This window comes from Artibeus jamaicensis, unplaced genomic scaffold, assembly GCF_021234435.1.
Source record: "Artibeus jamaicensis isolate MK-2021 breed Jamaican fruit bat unplaced genomic scaffold, CSHL_Jam_final contig_311, whole genome shotgun sequence".
In the NCBI taxonomy this organism is placed as follows: domain Eukaryota; kingdom Metazoa; phylum Chordata; class Mammalia; order Chiroptera; family Phyllostomidae; genus Artibeus; species Artibeus jamaicensis.
Window position 1 is genome coordinate 13,440,122 of NW_026521717.1, and position 24,268 is coordinate 13,464,389.

Genomic DNA, 24,268 nt, shown 5'->3' on the forward strand with positions numbered 1-24,268 from the left:
CAACCTCCAGAAAGTTTTATACACACACACTTTCAAAATACAAAATTTTGATATAAAAATTACCAAAAATCTAATCATAGGCTCACTGACAAATTCAGACTTATGATAGATAAAATTATCTTAAAAATGCAAATACCAGAAAGACTTTTAGTCTAAGAGAATATGAAAGAATAAAAATCAATTCTCAGTAATCCACATTTTAAGTATGTGTGTTATACATATGATAAATATTTGACATTCTTCAAAAAGACATGTAATTTTGTAGTATTTTAATATTCTGGTAGATATCAGAAATTCCAGTAAAGGAATAAAGCTCTTAATACTCAAGGAAATACTATTTTAAAAAGCTCTCTAGCTTTCTATTCCATAGTACAAAAATAACTTCATACTAGGTGCTCATGGAACAGCAATGCTTAAATCAGATCTATTTCAAAGTCTTACACTTTTGATTGGTTATGTTAAAAAAAAAAAAAAGGAATCAACATTCTCCCAACTTAACTGATGAACAGCTATCAAGGGAAAGAGTTATCTTTATCTCCAGGGACTTACTTGAAGGAGCTTAGCACACAGATTTAAGCATTCTTTCATTCAACCACTTGTAAAATAAAGAAGGGATTTAATTATGGCAGTGAATCCAAGGAAAGCCTAGCAGCTTTCCCATTACTAATTCTGTTCCAGCTCATATAATGCTAACTTCCACCTTGTCCAATTTTAGTGATTTTATGTTAAATAAAATTTAGTGATTTTATGTTAAGATATTTAAATAAATAATTATAAAGGTTATCTTTGGCATATTACAAAATTAATACATTACAAACTGTGAGAGAAAATTAAATTTGGTTTTATTAGTCATTTCAAATAGGTATGCATGCAATTATGAATTTTTTTCAAAACTCAAATGGAGTTTATTCACATACTTAAGTTGAAAGAAAAAAATACACTGTTTATTACTTTAAATCTTAATTGTATGTTTTATGAGTTTACGATGATCCAGAATCATCTCTGGTCAATTTAAGAGCAGGTAGAAAGCAAGCACATACTTAGGCCTCCGTTTACTATGTAACTGTGCTGTTGTTTTCTTCTCCTCTGGACTCTTTGAGAGATCATCTCCTCCTGGTAGCTCAGGAGGCAATGGTAAATCAGCAAGCAGACATCGTAGTTTCTTTTCTACTTCTTTTTTAACTGCTTTTACTGAAATATTTCCTCGTAAGCTAAAAAAAAAATTCGAACAAAAAATACATATAAATTTATTTCAATGCGAAATAAAAATGCACCCACATCTTACATCATGCAACAGCAAAATACTAAGTACTTTATTTTCCAGATAAAATAATATACTATATCCAACTGCAAAGTATAAAATTGGGGGGGGGGTAAAATGATGTGAAATTAGATCAAAACTAAAGAAAATGGAACAAAGAATACATTAATATAGGTTCATTAATTTTAAAAAAATATTTTATTTATTTATTCCTAGAGAGAGGGGAAGGGAAGGAGAAAGAGTGGGAGAGAAACATCAATGCGTGGTCGCTTCCCATGCATCCCCCACCGGGGACCTGGCCTCCAACCCAGGCATGTGCCCCGACCAGGAATCGAACCAGAGACCCTTTGCTTCACAGGCCCGCGCTCAATCCAGTGAGCTACACCAGCCAGGGCTAGGTTCATTAATTTTAACGAATGTACCATACTAATGTTACTGAGAAAAGTAAGTGCAGAGTATATAGGGAGTCTATAAATTTTCTGTAAGTCTAAAACTGTTATAAAAAAAACTGGCCTATTTTTTAAATGTTAATTAATATAAAACTACATCAAAACTGAAAGTCAATTGTTTTATAAGAAAATTCATTAACATTGTAGTAACAGCATTTGATATAATTCTATTGAAGAGACAAAAGCTGTTTTGTTGTAAGAAAACTACAAGCTATTACTCATCTTGCCCACCAAAATAACCACAAACAAGTAATTTAGCTTCACCTCTTTTCATATTAACTTTTCTCAACTGGACACTGATTCTTTGAAATTTTTCCCCCAAATATATTTTATTGATTATATTATTACAGTTGTCCTATTTCCCCCCTTCATTCCCCTCCACCCTGCACACCCTCTCCCATCCACATTCCCTCCCTTTAGTTCATGTCCATGTGTCTTAAGTTCTTTAGTTTGTACAGTTCCCATACTATTCTTGCCCTCCTCGTCTATTTTCTGTCTGCCACCTATTTTACTTATTCTCTGTACGTTTTCTGCCCCTCTCCTCCTCCCACTCACCTGTTGCTAACCCTCCATGTGATCTCCATTTCTGTAGTTCTGTTCCTGTTCTAGTTGTTTCCTTCATTTGTTTGTATTTTTGGTGTGGTTGTTAGTAATTGTGAGTTTGCTGTCATTTTACTATACATTTTTTTTAATCTTCATTTCACTTAGTTTAGCCTTTATTTGTTCCTCTAATTTATGACTAAAATCAACCAGTTCTGTGAGCATCCTGATCACCAGTGTTTTGAACTGTGCATCTAATAGGTTGGCTATCTCTTTTGGTCACTTAGAAGTATTGGCTCTGGGGCTTTGAGCTCTTTTTCTGCTTGAGCCATAATGTTTTGGTCTGTTCACACCTGTTACATATGAGGGGCGGAGTCTTCAGTGTTCACCAGGGTGGGACAACCCAATGGCTGGGTTGTGACACTATATGTGGGGTGGGGTCTGAGAGGGAAAAAAATGGCGCTTTGCTCTGTTGTCTGTTGCACCTCAGCCTCTTCTGCCGCTTCCCCCAAGCAAATTGGGCCTTTCTGATGCTGTTTCCCATGTGGGTGGGTTTGTGTGCGTTTTAGGACCCTGTGGGTTTCTCCAACGAACTTTCCTGTGAGAGTTGGAGTCTCTCCCTGAGCTTGACCCCCACAAGTGTATTCAATCCATGTTTTGAGGCTTTATTTCCCAGCGCTAGGACCCTGGGTTACACAATCTGTCTCACGCCCCAGTTATCTGCTCACAAATGTGGAACTGCTGAATGGTCAGCCAGCCACTTTGCCCACGGTGCCCCACTTCTCAATCGCCTCCTCGCTGGGTCTGCCCGTTGCCACCCCATGCCCGGGGTTTGCCAGCCACTGCCTGGGTGCCCAGCGTCTACCAGTTGCCGCCTTGCGTACCTGGTGTCCCCACTTTCTGTGGTGTGACCCCTCTCCACTTGGCCACCAGACTGCACCCCGCCTACCAGTCTGGATGAATGTGTCTATTTTAACTCCTTGGTTGTCAGACTTCCATACAGTTTAATTTTCTTTCAGTTTTGGTTGTTACTTTGTTTCTGAATTGTTTTTGTCCTTATTTTGGTTGTTCGAGGAGGCATAGTGTGTCTACCTATACCTCCATCTCGGCCAGAAGTTCTGATTCTTTTAATTTTTAAGGCTCCAATTACTAGAATCACAGGTGAAAAGTTTAGCTCAACTTTGTACTTTTTATGGATGTATAAAGACTCTGATTTTTAAAATACATCTTTATGTGGTAACTGATTATTTTAAACCTCCCAAGTATTACAAAATCTTTTATCTAATAATATGACATGTTGAAAGAGAATCTTAAAATGATAATAAAATTTGGATTTCACATACTTTCATAGCAGTTATGAATCCCATAATAAAAAAGTTAGTGAAACTACACTGCTGTGGTCTTAAGTTACTAACAAAATTATCAACATATATCACTGAATTTTAATTCCTTATAACAAAACTTGTATTAATTTTGAACATTAATATTATACAACAAATGATACTTTAAAACCACTTGATAAAAACTATTTGTCAATAATCAAAACAAAATTGTACCTTATCTTCATAACCCTGTGTTAACTAGAAAGTTCTTTAACCAAAAAATCATGCTCAGAAGAAACTAGTTTACAATTTTATTTTTCTGCAGTTTTATTTTAAAATAATAGTATCAGAGTCTCATTTTCAACTTTACTCTTACCCATTCAACAAATACGGATTGGGTATTGTATGTGCTAGGTATTATATAAGGCACTAGAGATCTAACAACAACAAAACAAACAAACAAACAAAAAAACCAGCCCGGACTGGTGTGGCTCAGTTGGTTGGGTATCATCCCCAAAAGTAAAAGGTCATCAGTTCAATCCCAGGTCAAGGCACATGCTTGGGTTGTGGGTTCATTCCCCACTAGGAGCACATACAAAAGACAACCAACCAATCAGTGTTTCTCTCCCTCTCCCTACCTTCCCCTCTCTCTAAAAACAAATAAATTCTTTAATAATGATAAGAAACAGTAACAATTAACACAGAATTCCTCTCAGAAAGAAGCGTATAGTTTTTTGGAAGTCAGGTAAATCACAGGATAAAGTACTATACAAATGGATTCCCACAGTAATGTAGTAGCTAACAGATAATGAGTATTGCAAGATAGTAAAAGCTTCTTTCTAAAACAGCTAACATTTGAACTCTGAAAACTAGCCTGTTTAAAATAATTTATTTAGAAAAATGAAACTGCTAACTGTACTTAGGCTGTACTCAAAACTGTCAATTATCTGAGGATTACAAGAAATTTTGCCAGGGGCAGAAACTAAATTAAACATCTTAATTAAAAAAATTATTTAGTGATTTTAGTGAGAGGGCTTGGGAAGAGGAAGGGGTGGGGGGGTTGGAGGGGGGAAGAGAGAGGTTGAAAGAGAGAGAGACTTCTGGCCAAGCTGGAGGTGTAGATTCATTTTACCTCCTCCCACAACCAAACAGACAACAAACCTGAAAACAAAAAGTAAACAGAACTGCCAGAAAATCAAACTGTATGGAAATGCAACAACCAAGGAGTTAAAAAAGAAACATTCATACAGACAGACAAGAGGGGCAGATGCTGGCAGCTGGGGTGGGGAGGACTCACGGCAAGGTGGGGGCTGGAGGACGGGATGGACAGGGAGCAGCAGGTGCATTAAGAAAGGTGGTGGCTGGCAGAGCAAGCAGTCCCACATTTTCATACAGTTAAAATGGGAAGAACAACTGGGGAGTGAGACAGAACACACAACCCGGGGTTCCAGCGCAGGGAAATAAAGCCTCAAAACCTGACTAAAAAAAGCCTGTGGGGGTTGAGGCAGTGGAATAAACTCCCAGCCTCACAGGAAAGTTTGTTGGAGAGACCCACAGGGTCCTAGAATGTTTGATGGGTTGCAGACCAGTTCCCTGCAGGCCAGTTCCCAGCAGGGGACGCACGAAAGGCAACCATACATTGATGTTTCTCCTCCTCGCTCCTTCCCTTCCCCTCTAAAGATAAATAAATAAAAATCTAAAAAAAAAAAATCCTTTAAAAGAAAAAAAGACATATATTAGAAAGAGAATCAATCTACTTACTTATAGTCTCTTCTTGTAAAGGTTTTTTTTTTTGGAGGGGGGAAGGTCATATAATTTCTTATTTCAAACTTACGTATGTTTTTCTTTAAATAGTTACTGACCAAATTTTTTGCACTTACCTATCGGCATCTTTATCTTCAGGCAGCATGGGAGGCAAAGGTAATGGTGGTAATGTAGAGGTCACTAGAGCCACGTGTTGCTCCTTCTCCTTGGCTCCTATGCTTGGTGTAAGTGGTTTGGTTTTCTCTTTAAGAGATACTGGTTCCTCCTTTGTAGCAGCAGATTTACTCTCCTTCCCAACTACAACTGCTTTCTTCGTAGCTTTATCTACAATCAAATTATTGTCCACCTTTGTTACCTGAAGAGGTGGCTTTGTTTTTGCCTTGTCATTTTTCAAAGTTCCACCACTTGAGGGAGAAGGTGCATGCTCAATCTTAGATTTCTTCACATCCTTCACATGGTTTGTTTGTGATGCACTGGCAGCACTGTCTGTGTTCCCCTTGGTAGGTGTAGAAGTGTTTGAGGCTTTGGCAGCTTTGGCAGCAGCCTCAGCAGCCTTAGCTGCCTCTGCAGCCTTAGCTGCTTCTGCAGCTCTTGCTGCCTCTGCAGCTCGTGCTTTTTTATTCTTGTTCAATTCAGCTGCCAGGCTACTCTTCAGAGTTAGTGTGCTAGGAGAAATGCTAGAATGACGACTTCTGGATCTAGACAATCTGTGCCTGCTACGAGATCTCGAATGCCTGGATGAATATGGGCTTCTGCTTCGGGATTTGGCAGACCGTCTGGTGGAAAATAATTAAGATTTAGTCAGTAATCAGAAAAGTTCAGCTGAAATTTACTAAAACTGGTAACTTAAGCCTGTGAAGTAATTTATTTAATTTCAAAATCATAGTACAATTTTTGTGGATTTTTTAAGTGCTTTTAAGTAGATTATCTGTAGTCTAGTGGCTATAGTTTTCCTGAAATTACAGGGATTGTCTAAATCTTGATCTAGGCTACAAATGCTCAAAGACAGGTTGAATGAAAGTAAAAATATCTGTGAAAAGAAATACTGTTACTAATTAGGACGACAACAACGTGTGACAAGGCATCACTGCTAGGAAAACAGAAGTATAGGCAACAAGGATAACAATATTATCAATAGTGAAGTACTGGTAGCAGGGTGAAGTTTGAAAAGGGAGACAATCTCTACATCTCAAAAGTACCCTCACCCACTAAGTTCAGAAGTAGGTATATCTATAAGAAGAGTGAAAAAGACAACCTGTCATTACGCAATAACTAGAAGTCTCTAAATCTTGGAAACTACTTAATGACTGTGCAGTGCACTTCTCAAAGATTACTGGAAAACACAAAACCACCATATATTGAAAAGCATGGAGGCAATCAAAGCTCCTATAAAACATGCAGTACAGCACCAAATAAAATGAGGCTGAGCTTTTGAAATCTATACCTTATCAAAGCTTTATACTCACAAGACAAAACACTGTGGTACTATTTTAGCATGTTATCTCATTTAAGCTCACATCAAACCCAGTAAAAGTATCTGCAGCTCACAGATAATAAACTGATTCTAAAATACTAGGTTACCTAAATCAATCTCATAATTACTAGTAGTTATATTGGTTATTATCGCATTGCCACTACCTTATCCCTCCAATGCTCTTCTATTCTATTCTGTAACCAAGGAGGCTGACCTCAATAGATACCTCTTCTGGGTTCCAGGGCTGTCTGTCAATGGCAGATCACAGGGCAGAGAAAGGCTGAATTATTTCTTTCCAGCTCCTTCCCTTTTCTGGACCACAGTTTCTGACAGAAGCTGTGTCCCTCTACTACCATGGCTCCTGTCAGGCACACCTCTTTCCATAGCTCTCACTAGGCTCCGATAATACTGTATTTTCCTTACCCCTTCAAGATTCCCTCTATAAATAGTGAAAATACACTCTGTGGGTTCCCTTAATCCACTCCATTTCTGTGGTCCTTCATTCAAGTCTCTCAAACCCTCTGAGTTTGATTTAGTTTTCTTCTAAAACCTTGCCTGATCTAGTTGTGGACCAAGTCCTAAATTCAGACCTTTCGACCCTGAAGTAGGTGCCTTAACACAATCAATGTATTAGAGGGGAGCTTGGTAGGAGAGAGCTCTTGCTGAAATTTTGTAGAAGCTGGGGGGGGGGGGGAGATAACTGAGAAGAAAGCAAAGAAACTCATGGGAACTTTAATTAAAATGGGCAGAAAGAAAAGGAAGAACTGCACATTTTTCCTTATTTCTGACATTAATACAGTATGAAAGGAAAAGTGCAGGAACATTCTACAATTCTGATAAAATAATGATAAGCTTTATAATAAACACAAATACAAATTCAACTTCTCCCTTATTCTTTCAAAACATCTCAAAATGTACTGAGGGACAACTAGTGTTCAGCATTGAGCTAGTGTTGCAGACAAACTTCACATAAAGTATTTATGTCACACTATATTAGATTAATGAAAACACCTGTAGAAAACATTGTAATCTAACACTTGCTTATAATTATACATATATACCAACCAATAAAATCAATGAGCTTATAATTATTCATGGAAATGAGAGGAAATACTATAAAACATTTTAGATAACTTTAATATAGGCCATAAGTGGCCAAAGGTGACATAATATAAAATAACTGGCTGCATTTTAAAATTCCTCTCCATTAACATTCTTGGAACCCTCTGATTTGGGATGAACACATGCTAGAGTGTACAGATGATATGCCATGAAATTGCATACCTGAAACCTGTATAATTTTATTAACCATTACTACCCCCAATAAATGCAATAAATGGGGGGAAAGGCTCTTGGATCTCTAAAAAAGCCCTATACAAGTTGTGTCTCCATACCCTGATGAAATACTAATGAGCAGCAGAAAAGTACACAGGAGAGGAAAACAAAGAGGCTGTCATCTCATCAGAGTGTAAACAGCACAAAAATTAACTTTCCTATCCTAGCATACAGACACATAAATTATATTTAACTGGGAGATTTATGATCAGTAAATTTTACCTGAGAAAAGAGACACAAAGGTATCAGGTAAAATCCCAACACAATTAACTCCTCTGGCCTATTAAATTATTTTTTTCTGGACAGAATCTGAATAACAGAGGTATCAGTAAAATCAAAAAAGTCCTCTATGAAAAAGTTATTCTGGAGAAAAGAATATTTTGAAAATGACATTTTTATGGTATTTGCTCTCTATACCAATAGAATTCTTCCAAACAAACCCTGCTTTCCTCTCCAATTGCTCTATTACTCTTCAGAAATTCCTGAACTTTTTCAAGTACTAATAAACTTATATTCCCCCAGATATTGCATATCTGCTAATAAGTTTCAGTTATATACATACTGTTACAACAAACATAATTTGGAAACTTAAAACTAAAAATAAATGTAAAACTCAACTTTAGGTTATTTTTACTAATGATCTAATAACTTCAGCCATGCAAAGTTACTAGGGGAAAAGAGAAGGAGATCTCTAAGACTACTTGATGAACTATATCATGATGTCCTACTAAAAAACGGAAATGGCTGGTATAGATATCAAGTCCCTGTTTTTTTTTTAATTTACTTAATTATTGTTCAAGGACAGTTTTCTGTTTTTTACTCCTATCCCAGCCCATCCCCCCCCCAGTGCTCCCCACCTCCCTCCCATTTCCACCCCCCTTCCCCCTTAGTTGTTGTCCATGTGTCCTTTATACTAGTTCCTGTAAATCCTTCCCCTTTTTCCCCTGAAATTCCCTCCTCTCTCCCCTCTGGTCACTGTCCCCTTGTTCTTTATTTCAGTGCCTTTGTTTTTATTTTGCTTGCTTGTTTGTTTTGTTGTTTAGGTTCCTGCTAAAGGTGAGATCATATGGTATTTGTCTTTCAACCCCTGGATTAATTAAAAGCTTTTGCACTGCTAAAGAAAACAGTATTAAAATAAAAACAGAACCAACTGCATGGGAAAACATATTTGCCAATGATACCTCAGACAAGGGTTTAATCTCCAAAATATACAAAGAACTTACACAACTCCACTCTAAGAAGACAAGCAACCCAATTAAAAAGTAGGCAAAGGACTTGAACAGACATTTCTCCAAGGAGGACATACAGAAGATCCAGGGACACATGAGAAGATGCTCAATATCACTAGCTATCAGAGAGAAGCAAATTAAAACCACAATGAGAAACCACTTTACACCGGTCAAAATGGCCATCATAAACAAAGCAACAAACAACAAGTGTTGGAGAGGTTGTGGAGAAGAGGGGACCCTAATCTACTCCATTGTTGGTGGGATTGCAGACTGGTACAACCACTGTGGAAAACAGTATGGAATTTTCTAAAAAAAAAAAGAAACAAACAAACTAAAAACAGACCTGCCTTTTGACCCAGCAATCCCACTGCTGGAATTATATCCTAAGAACCCTAAAACACCAATCCAAAAGAACCTATGTACCCCAATGTTCATAGAAGCACAATTTACAATAGCCAAGAGCTGGAAGAAACCTAGGTATCTGTCAGTAAATGAATGGATCAAATAATTATGGTACATATACACAATGGAATCCTATGCAGCAGAAAGAAAGAAGGACTTCCTACCCTTTGCAAAAGCATGGATGGAACTGGAAAGTATTATGCTGAGTGAAATAAGCCAGGTGTTCAAAGACAAATACTGTATCATCTCACCTTTAACAGGAAGCTAAACAAAACAAACAAGCAAGCAAAATGTTTATTTTTTAATCTTCAACCAAGGATGTTTTATTGATTTCAGAGACAGGAAGGGAGGTAGGAAGAGACAGACAAAAACACTGATGTGAGAGTGCAACATCCATCGATTGCCAGTTGCTGCTCATACATACCCCAACTGGGGATAGAACCCACATTTCAGGTATGTGCCCTGACCAGGAATTTACCCATTGGTGCATGGGATGACACTCCAACCGAGTTACCCTGCCAGGACTCTTGTTTGTTTTTCAAAATTTTTAAAGGTTATAGGATCTCTTTAAGAAGTTCAGAGACCTTTTTATGTTTCTAAGATTTTTCCAATCTCATACAACACAAAGCAGGTCCAGGATAAAAACCCAGGATCCTGAAACACAAATGGCTAGTGCTCACTGTTAATCAGGTTAATGTTCCTCACAGACAGCAAGCAAGCAAGGATGGTGCACTATTCACTCAACTATATCACTGAATTCCACGAAGAGTCCACGTCTTTGGAAATTTGGCCTCATTAGCAAACTCTGATTCTTAAAAATCATGCTACAATAATATCCAATCCCTCATTATAGAACAGTGCTATCCAATAGAACTTTCTGGGTTGACAGAAATTTTTTATACATGTAATATCCAATGCAGTATTTTTTAGCCTAATTTTTCTACTCTGCTTATTTTACATACTAACAGCAGCTGTGTCCATTTCAAAAATTTGTTGACAACCTGCACAATGCTTCCCATGCAAAGATGGTTCAATGTATATAAATCAGTAAATGTGATACTCTACATCAACAAAATGAAGAATAAAAATTCTATGATCATCTCAACAGATGTGGAAAAAGCATTTGACAAAATTCAACATCCATTCACAATAAAAACTAACAAATTAGGTACAGAGGGAACATGCCTCTAGATAACAAAAGCCATATATGACAATCCCAAAGCTTAGCTGATACCTTTTCCTCTAAGGTCAAGAACAAGACAATAATGCCCATGACATCTTACAAACAGAAAACCCTTAAAGAGTACACACCAAGAAGTGGTTAGAACTAATAAGTGAATCAATTCGTTAAAGGTGCAGGATACATAATCAACATACAAACATTAGTTGTTTCTACACAGTAACAATGAACTATTAAAAACAGAAATTAAGAGAATTTCACTTACGATATCATCAAAAAATAATAAATTTAACAAAGGAGGTGAAAGAAATTGAAAATTTAAAAAAAATGGAAAGATATTCCATGCTCATGGACTGAAAGAATTAATAATTAAAAGTCCATACTAAAGTATTCTACATATTCAACTCCAAAGGCATTTTTCACAGAAGGAAACAACTCTAAAATTCACATGGAACCACATAAAGACTTTGAATAGTTAAAGAAAACTTGAGAATACATACTTCCTAACTATATTACAACCCACAGTAATCAAAACAGTATGCCATGGTACTGGTACTATAACAGTTCTATCAGCTATAACAATATTATGCAGTCTCTTAAATTCATCTCTTGTTTCAAACCTTCCGTCACCCTATCTGATCTATCTGTACATGCAAAGTGAACACCTCCCTCTAATACCTGCTCCTTGCCAGCCTCTACTTTTAATTTTATCACTTTCCTCCACTCATTTATCCAGGCCAGAAATTTTCCCAGTTTCCTTGTGCCCATACCACATCCCATCACTTGTCTCATTTTGTAGATTATAACTCTACATTCTCTTACATCCATACTTCTCTGCAGGTTTCCTATTGCTGTTGTAACAAGTTTTGACAGATTTACTGGCTTAAAAAACACAAATATATTATAGTTCTGAAGGTCAAAAGTCCAAAATCAGTCTCAGTGGACTAAAATCAACATGTCACTAGGGCTTTGTTCCTTCTTCAACTTCTTGGAAAAATCTGTTTCCTCTTACAATTCTAAAGGCTGTCTACTCATAGTTCCATATCAATCCAACCTCTGCATCTATCATCACATTTCGTCTCCTCCTCTACTCTATCATCACATTGCCTTTTCCAACTCCAACCCTTCTCTCACCTTTTATAAAGACCTTGTGATTACAAAGTCCCTTTTGCCATGTAAGGTAACATATTCACAGGTATGCAGCACAAACATCTTTTGGGGGAGGGCATATTTAGCCTACCACACCAATTCTCCAGGGCATTGTTCTATTTCAGACCTCATCACCTCTCCTAATCTCTTCCTGCTCCAATTATTTCTACAGACACTATAACCAAACTAATCCTCACTGTTCAGTGATTATTATGTGTCTCAAATTCACTCATCTTTCTTCTCTTTTTATTACCTATTCCAAACCTTCACAACTTTCTTCAAGCTCACACACCATTCCTACAGTCTTTTCTTAACATTACCATACTTCTGTTTTGTGGGAAAAAAAACAAAGATTATCAGGCATGTCTCCTGCCTGCAAACTTAATCTGTATCTCCACCCAACTTACGTTTCACTTAAATAAAGGTGTTTCTCTTTCTATCCAAGGCTAAGCCCTCTAAAATGCTATCAGTATCATACTCTTTAGATCGTTATTTGAGTGTGGACCACAGACCAGCAGCATTAGCATCACCTGAAGATTTAAGAAATGCTGTATCTCAACCCAGACCTTCTGATACAGAATCTGCATTTAACAACTCCCCCATTACAGTTTGGGAATCATGACACTGGGCTATTCTATTGCAATTGTCCATTCGCTATTTTCCCTCAACGAATAAATACCTCAACTCTTTAAGTCTTTAAAAACAGGCCAGAAGAAAGATGGTGGCTGCAATATGGGAAAGGGACTCAGCATAAGGATCCTGGTCACTATTTCTTCAGCTCTCCCCACAGAGACATAAGCCCCAGTCTCTCTTCATGTGACTCTAGTCCTCTCTGTCTTCTATCTATTGGATCCCAGGTTTTTTAGGGATGGGGGTCAAGATGGTGGCCAATGAGGTGGAAGCTGAGTCCGCTTGTTCTAGCACCCAACTTGGCTTCTCACCTGATCTTCCAACAAAAACACCTGAACAATCAACAGAATATTGGCTGATCTGAAGTTTTGATACAAGGAATATAGAAGACTCTTCACAAAAGGAGCACCTGTTCAACAGCATACAACATGTGGCAGGGGTTGTGACTCCCAGTCAGTCAGCTGGAGGAAAGAACCCAACAATGAAGGAGTCATCAATAATCAAACCCCGCTGGAGGAACCAATAGGAAGGACACAGGGACGAGAACTAAGGGGGATGGAAATGGGAGGGAAGTGGGGAGCACGGGGCTGGGGGGGTGCTGGGATGGGAGAAATAGACAAAAAACGGTACTTGAAAAATAACTAAGTAAAATTTAAAAAAAATAATAATAATAATAATAATCGTCATCATCAAACCCCAAGTACAATGAGAGAGTCCACTAGAGCATCCATATAAGGAGATCAAAGAGGCTGTACCACTAAGTCCTGCAGAACTCCTACCATAGAAGGCAACGCCATCAAGACAGGCAGGCAAAGCAGAGTAATCTGACACAGGGAAACAAACCAAAAGAGTCATCTAAAATGGAGAAACAAAGAGATACCCTCCAATCAAAAGGAAAGGAGTAATCCCCAGAAAAAAAAGAGCTAAATGGAATTAAGGCAAGCAATCTATCAGACACACAATTCAAAATAATGATTATAAGGATGTTCAAGGGACTGAGAACCATAAAGAACTTTATGGGAGTTACAAGAAACTTACTGGGAACTAGAGCAGCATATAAAAAGGACATGGGAACTATGAATAAGAACCAGGAAGAAATGAAAAATACAATATCTGAAATGAAGATTACAATAGGAGAAATCAAAAGCAGGCTAGAAGCAGAGGAACAAACAAGCAAGCTGGAAGACAAGGCAGAAAAAAAAAAAAAACCCCAGTCAGAGCAACAAAACAAAAAAGATTCAAAAAGAAAGAGGATACTTTAAGGGAGCTTCAGGACAACATGAAACGAAACCACATTCACATTATAGGAATATCAGAAGGAGAAGAAAAGGAGAAAAGGATCAAAAACATGTTTGAATAATATGACAGAAAACTTCCGTAACTCGATGAGGGAAAAAGTCACACAAGTTCCAGAAGCACAGAAGGTACCAATCAAGATAAACCTAAAGAGGCCCGCTACAAGACAAATTATAATAAATGGCAACATTTAAAGACAAAGAGAAAATCCTAAACAGCAAGGGAGGAACCGCTAGTAATATACAAGGAAGGTCCAACTAGGCTATCAACAGAAACACTACAAACCAGAAAAGACTGGAACGAAATAATCTAGTAATGACAAGGAAGGACCTACAACCAAGACTATTCTATCCAGCAAAGCACTCATTTAAAATGGAAGGTGAAATAAAAGTGCTTCCCAGAAAAAAGAAGTTTAAAGGAATACATCTCCACCAATCCAGCACTGCAAGAGATGCTAAAGGCATTGCTATAAGGATGAGATGGAGACAGAGATAGAAAGGGGAACAAAGGTATAGAATAAGTGGCAATGAGTAAGTACCTATTATTGAGATCTGGGAAATTGAGAACATAGCCTGACCACAGAAAAACAGGAACGAGGAACAGCATGCAAACAAAGGCTGAGCAGACATCCTGCAGTATGTGAGTGCCCTACTTAGAGCAAGATAGGCAGATTGTAATCTGTTTAGTTTTGAATTTTGAAACCCCACCCTATTCCCCCCACACACGCGGTCTCTGTCAGCAAATAGCTAACTGCCACGTCTGCTTCTGTTCAACGCTTGCTTGCTTGCTCGTCCCTATATAAGGACTTAGCTGTAAACACTCGGCGTGACTCTCATCTGCAGCCCTTTTGGGCGCGGTGTCTCCGGACACCCCCAGAGTTCGCCCCTGCGCAGGTTAAGCTTGGCCAATAAAATAAGATCAAAACCCTGAAAGGTCTTCGAAAATTATTCTTGCATCCGGTGGATATAACACTATCAATAATAACCTTAAGCGTAAATGGATTAAATGCTCCCATCAAAAGACATAGGGCAGCTCAATGAACAAGAAAACACAACCCACATATATACTGTCTACAAGAGACTCACCTCAGAACAAAAGATCTATACAGGCTGAAAGTAAAGGGAAATAAATATTCCAAGCAAACAGACATGAAAAAAAAAAAAACCAGGGGTAGCAATACTTTTATCATACAAAATAGAAAATAGACTTCAAAACAAAAGCCCTAAAAAGAGAAAAGGTCACTCACTACATAAAACTTACATGCACCCAACATCGGAGCACCTAAATATATTATTAGGAAACTCTTGGAGGACTTGGAGAAATACATTGACAGCAACACAGTCATCATAGAAGATTTTAAAACCCCACTGTCAATGATGGACAGCTCTTTCAAACAAAGAATCAACAGCATATTGAGGCACTGAATGACACTCTACATCAAATGGATTTAATTGATATATACAGAATCTCTCACCCCAGAAAACCAACCATACATTCTTCTCAAGTGCACACAGAACATTTTCAAAGACAGACTACATGGTAGGACACAAAACAAGCCTCAACAAATTTAAGAAAATTTAAATCATAATAAGCATCTTCTAAAATCACAATAAATTGAAACTAGAACCAACCTCAAGGAAAAAGCTCAAAAATATTCAACTACGAACTTCGGCCAAGATGGAGGCATAGGTGGAGATGCCATGCTTCCTCACACAACCAAGTTTGGAGACAACTAAATATTAGCAACAGAAAACACAGCTAGAACACAGAAAATTGAACTTTTCGGAAGTCTGATAACAACAAATTCTTCAGCCTGACCGGTAAGAGGGGCGAAACCAGCAGCTGGAGGAGCAGGGTTGCACAGGAAAACTCGGTCAGATGGACTCAGGCCCGCAGAATCCAGGCGCAGGGTTGGACCTGGTGGGCAACTCAGCAAGCAACCGTGGGGAAAAAGCGAGGGAGGACCAGGGCTGCGGGGTTGACTGTGGTCTCGCATCCCTGCATGGATAGACAAGCAAGGAAGTGGGCGACTGGACGGGACCCAGCAGGACCCAGTGGCGAGCGGCAGCACAGGGCGCCATTTCCCCGATCTGACCCCGCCTCCACATACAGCGTCATAACCCAGCGACCTAAGTGACCTGACCCCGGTGAACCACCTGAGGCTCTGCTCCTCACCCAGTGGCAAAAAACAGCAGAGGGGGCCGCCATTTCGCCACTATGACCACGCCCCCACATACAGTGTCACAACCCAGTGACCTGGGAGGCCAAGGCTCCCCTCCTCGTACTTAACGGGCGTGAACAGAACAAAAATGGCTCAAGAAGATCTCAAAGCCCCAGAGCCTATAAATCTAAGTGATGAACAAATAGCAAAACTCTCAGATGCACAGACGCACAGTTTAAAACACTGGTGATCAGGATCCTCACAGAACTGGTTGATTATAGCCACAAATTAGATATACATATGAAGGTGAAACTAATTGAAATGAATGGAATTACACAGGAAATCAATAGCGATGAAAAAGAAACTGGGTCTCAAATCAATGGAGTGGACCAGAAGAAAGCAAATAATGGCCAAACAGAAAAGAGTGAAGAAGAAAGAATTCAAAAAAATGAGGAGAGGCTTAGGAACCTCCAGGACATCTTTAAACACTCCAACATTCAAATTATAGGGGTACCAGAAGGGGGAGAGGAACAGCCACCAGTGGAAAACTTATTTGAACAAATAATAAAGGAGCATTTTCCCCAATCTGGCAAAGGAAATAGACTTCCAGGAAATCCAGAAAGCTCAGAGAGTCCCAAAAAAGTTGGACCCAAGAAGAAACACACCAAGGCACATCATAATTACATTAGCCAAGATTAAAATAAAGGACAGAATCCTAGAAGCAGCAAGAGCTAAGGAGACAGTGACCTACAAAGGAGTCCCCATCAGACTGTCAGCAGATTTCTCAAAAGAGATCTTACAGGCAAGAAGGGGCTGGAGAGAGGTATTCCAAGTCATGAAATTCAAAGACCTACATCCAAGATTGCTCTATCCAGCAAAACTTTCATTTAGAATGGAAGGGCAGATAAAGTGCTTCTCAGATAAGATCAAATTCAAGAAGATCATCATCACCGAGCCCTTATTATATGAAATGCTAAAGAGACTTATCTAAGAAAATGAAGATAAAAAAGATGAACAGTGAAAGGAGAGCCAACTCACAGTTATTAAGAACCACACCAAAAATAAAAGCAAACTAAGAGAACAGCTAGATCAGGAGTGGAAACATAGAAATGAAGATCTCAAGGAGGGTTAGCAACAGGAGAGTGGGAGGAGGAGAAGGGGGGAGAAGGTACAGAAAATAAGTAGCATAGACAGTAGATAGAAAATAGATGGTGGGGCAAGAATAGTATGGGAAATACAGAATCTAAAGAACTTGAGACACATGGTCATAAACTAAAGGGGGGTAATAGTGGGGATGGGGGTAGGGTGGAGGGGAATGAACGGGGGAATAGAACAACTGTAATGGCATAATCAATAAAAATAAATAATTAAAAAAAATATTCAACTACACAAAGACTGAGTAAGACATTTTAAAATAACGAATGGGTTAACAATGAGAGCAAGAAAGAAATAAAAAAGTACCTGGAAACTACTGAAAATGAACACATAACTACCTAAAAACTACAGGGCACACAAAAGGCATTCCTGAGAGGGAAGCTCATAGCAATACAGGCCTACCTAAAGAAGATAGAGAAATCTCAAATAAACAACTTAACCCAACATCTAAAAGAACTAGACGAACAACAACAAACAAATCCCAGAGTAAAGAGAAAGAAGGAAATAAGATCAGAACAGAATTAAATACTAAGACTAAAAAGACATTTCAAAGGATCAATAAATACAGGAGTTAGTTGAAAAGATAAACAGAACTTATAAACCTTTAGCAAGACACATCAAGAAAAAGAGAGGGGGGGATGCTGGGAAGACGGCGACGGAGTAAGATGGAGCTGATACTAGTTCCTGTACTCATGGGTGAAAATCCTGGCAGATCTATAGAGAAACAGCACAATAAACCATCGGTTACCCAGCATTTATGAAATTAAAAGACCAGAGATTGTGACCGACGCTGAAACACCAGATGGCGGCATGGTCAGCTACTGGAGCTGGGTCTCACGTGGCCCCTGTGCTGCCGCCAGAGCAACAGGCCTGAGAGCCGGGTTGTCAGGTACGGGAGCCGGACACTCCAAGCCCCTGTGATGGTCCTGGGAGACAGAGGAGTCAGGAACCGGAGCAGGGACACCCTTGTGCCCATGCCATAGCTACCGGCCTGGGCAACGGAAGGGTCAGTTGCAGGAGCTGGGACACCTAAGGCCCCTGTGACGCTGCCATAGAGACAGGCCTGGGCCCTGAGGAGCCAGCTACGGGAGCCGGGACGTTCGCACATCCTGTGCCACTGCCATAGCGACGGGACTGGACGCCGGGGAGTCAGGTACGGAAGCCGGGACACTCCAAACCCCTGAGACAGCCCTGGGTGGCAGAGGAGCCCTCTACGGGAACTGGGATGGTCTCAGCCCCTGTGCTGCCATAGCGATGGGACTGGACACTGGGGAATCAGGTACGGGAGTTGGGACTTTCTAAGCCTCTGTGCCACTGCCATAGAGATAGGACTAGACGCCGGGAAGTCAGGTACGGAAACCGGGACACTCCAAGCCCCTGTGACGGCCCTGGGTGGCAGAGAGACCCAGATACGGGAGCCAGGACACTCCAAGCCTCTGTGCCACTGGCGTAGTAACAGGCCTGGGTGCTTGAGGAGGCAGCTACTAGAGCCGGGACATTCAGCAGTGGTAGGCGACCAACGCAGGGATCAGCGCGAGGACCAGCGTGAGTGTAGGTGGAGACGAAGAACATCAAGAAACTTCAAGGAGTCTGCACCACTGAACTTCACAAGGATCATACCACAGAAGTTTACACCATAAAACCAGGGTTTCAGAACAGATCAATTTTGGAAGCAGAGACTAACAAGAAGAGTCTCAAACAATGGGAAGACAAAGAAACAATCCCCAAATGAAAGAAAAAGCAGAAACTTCAGAAAGAATGTTAGATGAAATAGACACTGATCAACTATCAGACAGTGAATTCAGAGCACTGGTTATTACGAAGTTCAAAGAGCTCACAGTGAACTACCAGAAACTACAGGGGAACTATAATGATCTCTCTGCAAACTACAGCAACATCAAAAAGGAAATGGAAACTATCAGCAAGAGACAAGAGGAAATGAAGAATACAATTTCCTAATTGAAGAACACAGTAGAAAGTTTCCAAAGTAGGATAGATGAAGCGGAGGATAGGATTAGTGAGTTGGAGGACAAGGTAGAAAGCATCTCACAGAAAGAGCAAGAAAATGAAAAGAGGCTCAGAAAGAATGAAGAGGGATTAAGAGAAATGCAAGACAATATGAAACGTAATAATATCCGAATAATAGGAATACCAGAAGGAGAAGAAGAAGAACAAGGGATAGAAAACGTATTTGAACGAGTAATGAGAGAAAATTTCCCTAATTTGATGAGAGAAAAAGTCTCACAAATCCAGGAATCACAGAGAGTCCCAACCAAGAGGAACCCAAGGAGGCCCACTTCAAGACACATCATCATCAAAATGGCAAAATTCCAAGACAAACAGAGAATCTTAAAGGCAGCAAGGGAGAAAAAAGGAATAACATACAAGGGAGCCCCAATAAGGTTAGCTACTGACTTCTCAATGGAAACACTCCAAGCAAGAAGAGAATGGCAAGAAATAATCCAAGTAATGAGAACCAGAGGCCTACAACCAAGGCTACTTTACCCAGCAAGGCTCTCAATCAAGATAGATGGCCAAATAAAGAGCTTCCAAGACAAAAGAAGTCTAAAAGAATATGCCTCCACCAAACCAGCTCTACAAGAAATACTAAAAGGACTGCTTTAAGGGAAGGAAGGATAAGAGGGAGGCAGAGAGAAACACAGGTACAAAAATGGCAATGAATAAGTACCTATCAATAATAACCTTAAGCATAAATGGATTAAATGCTCCAATCAAAAGACACAGAATAGCTCAATGGATAAGAAACCATGACCCACACATATGCTACCTACAAGAGACACCTCAGGACAAAAGACCATCACAGACTAAAAGTGAAAGGCTGGAAACAAGTTTTCCAAGCGAACGGACAAGAAAAAAAAAGCTGGGGTAGCAATTCTCATACCAGATAAAATAGACTTCAAAGAAAAGGCTATAAAGAGAGACCCAGAAGGTCACTTCATTACGCTCAAGGGAAGAATCCAACAAGACATTAACATCGTAAACATATATGCACCAAACATAGGGGCACCCAAATATATCAAGAAAATCTTAGAGGACTTCAAGAAAGATATTGACAGCAACACAATTATAGTAGGGGATTTGAACACCCCACTATCAAAAATGGACAGATCTTCCAAACAAATTAGCAACAAAGATATTGTGGCATTAAACAACACCCTAGATGAAATGGACTTAAGTGATATATATAGAGCCCTTCATCCCAAAGAAGCTAAATACACATTCTTTTCAAAAGCACATGGAACATTTTCAAAGATAGACCACATGATAGGACACAAAGCGAGCCTCAAAAAATTCAAGAAAATTGAAATCATACCAAGCATCTTCTCTGACCACAAGGGACTGAAATTAGAAACCGACCCCAAAGAAAAAAACCCAAAGCAACCAAAAACATGGAGACTGAATGGTATGCTATTAAACAACGAATGGGTCAAGAATGAAATTAGGGAAGAAATCAAAACATTTCTGGAAACAAATGAAAATGATCTCACAACAACCCAAAATTTATGGGACACAACCAAGGCAGTCCTGAGAGGGAAGTTTATAGCAATAGAGGCCTACATAAAGAAGATAGAAACATTTCAAACAAAAAAACCTAACCCTACGCCTGCAAGAACTCGAGGAACAACAACAAAGACAGCCCAGAGCAAGCAGAAGGAAGGAAATAACCGAGATCAGAGCAGAATTAAATGACATAGAAACTAAAAGCACAATTTTAAGGATCAATGAATCCAGGAGTTGGTTCTTTGAGAAGATAAACAAAATAGACAAGCCTTTCAGTAGGCTCATCAAGAAGAGAGAGGACACAAATAAACACAATCAGAAATGAAAAAGGTGAGATTACAACTGATACCACAGAAATAGAAGAGATTTTAAGAAATTACTATGAAGAACTGTATGCCAAGAAATTTGAGAACCTAGGGGAAATGGACACATTTCTAGAAAAATACAATCTTCCAAAATTCAGTGAAAAAGAAGCAGAAAATCTAAATACACCAATAATAGCAAAAGAAATTGAAGCAGTAATCAAAAAACTCCCATCACACAAAAGCCCCGGACCAGATGGTTTCACAGGAGAATTCTACAAAGCATTTAAGGAAGAGCTAACCCCTATTCTCCACAGACTATTTCAAAAAATCCAGAAGGATGGAAATCTCCCAAATTCTTTTTATGAAGCCAGCATCATCTTAATTCCAAAACCAGGCAGAGACACAACAAAGAAAGAAAACTTCAGGCCAATATCGCTGATGAACATAGATGCTAAAATCCTTAACAAAATATTGGCAAATCGCATCCAACAATATATCAAAAAGATCATACACCATTATCAAGTGGGATTCATCCCAGGGATGCAAGGATGGTTCAATATTCGCAAATCAGTAAATGTAATACATCACATAAACAAAAGCAAAGACAAAAATCACATGATCATATCAATAGATGCGGAAAAAGCTTTCGATAAGGTACAACACCCATTTATGATAAAAACAGTCAGCAAAGTGGGAATACAGGGAGCATTTCTCAAAATAATAAAGGCCATATATGAGAGACCTACAGCCAATATCATACTCAATGGGAAAAAACTAAAAGCTTTTCCACTAAGATCAGGAACAAGACAAGGTTGTCCACTTTCACCACTTCTATTCAATATAGTATTGGAAGTTTTAGCCACAGCGATCAGGCAAGAAAAGGAAATAAAAGGCATCCAAATAGGAAAGGAGGAAGCAAAACTGTCACTGTTTGCAGATGACATGATAGTGTACATGGAAAATCCTATAGACTCTACCCAAAAACGGCTCGAACTAATTAATGAGTTTGGCAAAACAGCTGGTTACAAAGTCAATATCCTGAAATCAAAGGCATTTTTGTATACCAACAGTGAATCAGCAGAAGCAGAAAGAAAGAGAAAAATCCCATTTGATATAGCAAAAAGAAAAATAAAATATCTGAGAATAAACCTAACTAAGGAGGTAAAAAACCTGTATGCAGAAAACTACACAGCCCTGAAGAATGAAATCAAGGAAGACACAAACAAATGGAAACATATACCTTGTTCATGGATTGGAAGAATTAACATCATCAAAATGTCCATACTACCCAAAGCAATATACAGATTCAGTGCAATACCTATTAAAGTACCAATGGCGTATTTCACAGACATAGAACAAACACTTTGAAAATTTATATGGAACCATAAACAAGCCCGGATAGCAGCTGCTCTTTTGAGAAAGAAGGACAAAGTAGGAGGGATCACAATACCTGATATCAAACTGTATTACAAAGCCACTGTAATCAAAACAGCCTGGTACTGGCATAAAAACAGGCACATAGACCAATGGAACAGAACAGAGAGCCCAGAAATCAACCCAACTCTCTACAGTCAATTAATATTCGACAAAGGGGGCAGTAACATAAAATGGAGTAAAGATAGCCTCTTCAACAAATGGTGTTGGGAGAACTGGACAGCTACATACAAAAAAATGAAACTTGAGCACAGACTTACACCATACACCAAAATAAATTCAAGGTGGATAAAAGACTTAAATGTAAGTCATAACACCATTAAAGTCTTAGAGGAAAACATTGGCAAGAAAATCTCAGATATTTCACGCAGCAACTTCTTTACTGATATGTCCCCTAGAGTAAGGAATGTAAAGGAAAGAATAAACAAATGGGATCTCATCAAAATTAAAAGCTTCTGCATGGCTAAAGAAAACAGTCTTAAATTAGCAAGACAACCAACTGTATGGGAAAACATATTTGCCAATGATACCTCAGACAAAGGTTTAATCTCCAAAATATACAAAGAACTTACACAACTCCACTCTAAGAAGACACCCAACCCAATTAGAAAATGGGAAAAGGACTTGAACAAACACTTCTCCAAGGAGGACATACAGAACATTCAGAGACACATGAAGAGATGCTCAATATTGTTAGCTATCAGAGAGATGCAAATTCAAACCACAATGAGATACCACTTTACACCAGTCAGGATGGCTATCATAAACAAAGCAACAAACAACAAATGTTGGAGAGGCTGTGGGGAAAAGGGGTCCTTAGTTCACTGTTGGTGGGATTGCAGACTGGTACAACCATTATGGAAAACAGTATGGAATTTTCTCAGAAAAATAAAAATCGACCTGCCTTTTGACCCAGCAATTCCACTGCTGGGATTATATCCTAAGAATCCTAAAACATCAATATCAAAGAACCTATGCACCACAATGTTCATAGCAGCACAATTTACAATAGCCAAGAGTTGGAAGCAACCTAGGTGCCCATCAGTAAATGAATGGATCCAAACATTGTGGTACATATACACAATGGAATTCTATGCTGCAGAGAGAAAGAAGGAGCTCCTACCATTTGCAACAACATGGATGGAACTGGAAAGCATTATGCTGAGTGAAATAGGCCAGGTGCTGAAAGACAAATACCATATGATCTCACCTTTAACAGGAAGCTAAACAACAAAACAAACAAGCAAGCAGAAAAAAAAAAAAGCAAAAAACAAAGACACTGAAATAGAGAACAAGGGATAGTGACCAGAGGGGAGAAGGAAGGGAAGTTAAGGGGAAAAAGGGGGAGGGATTTGGAGGAACAAATAGGAAGGACACAGGGACGAGAACTAAGGGGGGTGGAAATGGGAGGGAGGTGGGGAGCAAGGGGCAGGGGAGGCTGGGATGGTAAAAATAGACAAAAAACTGTACTTGAAAAATAACTAAATAAAATTTTTTAAAAGAAGTTAATAAGGGGTGAAAAATTCATCTATGGCTTTAAATATTAAAAAAATCAAATCTTCCTAAAAATATGTCATTCTGGATTAGTAAAACGTATAAATTTTTTTCTCAAGCATTACTCACTAAATCAGAGACCATTCTACATCTTAAAGCAATAGAT

General features: G+C 38.9%; 1 protein-coding gene across 2 annotated transcripts in view; it reads right to left on the minus strand.

The window, feature by feature from the left end:
* Nucleotides 1–24,268, minus strand: part of CDK13 (cyclin dependent kinase 13) — a 150,262-nt gene that overhangs the window by 105,050 nt on the left and 20,944 nt on the right. For both annotated transcript variants that reach the window (XM_053662954.1, XM_053662955.1), the window contains exons 2-3: nucleotides 5,453–6,112; nucleotides 1,041–1,211 (exon numbers count right to left, since the gene is read on the minus strand). In XM_053662954.1, coding sequence (XP_053518929.1) covers nucleotides 1,041–1,211; nucleotides 5,453–6,112 — 831 coding nt within the window. The remainder of the gene's footprint in view (nucleotides 1–1,040; nucleotides 1,212–5,452; nucleotides 6,113–24,268) is intronic.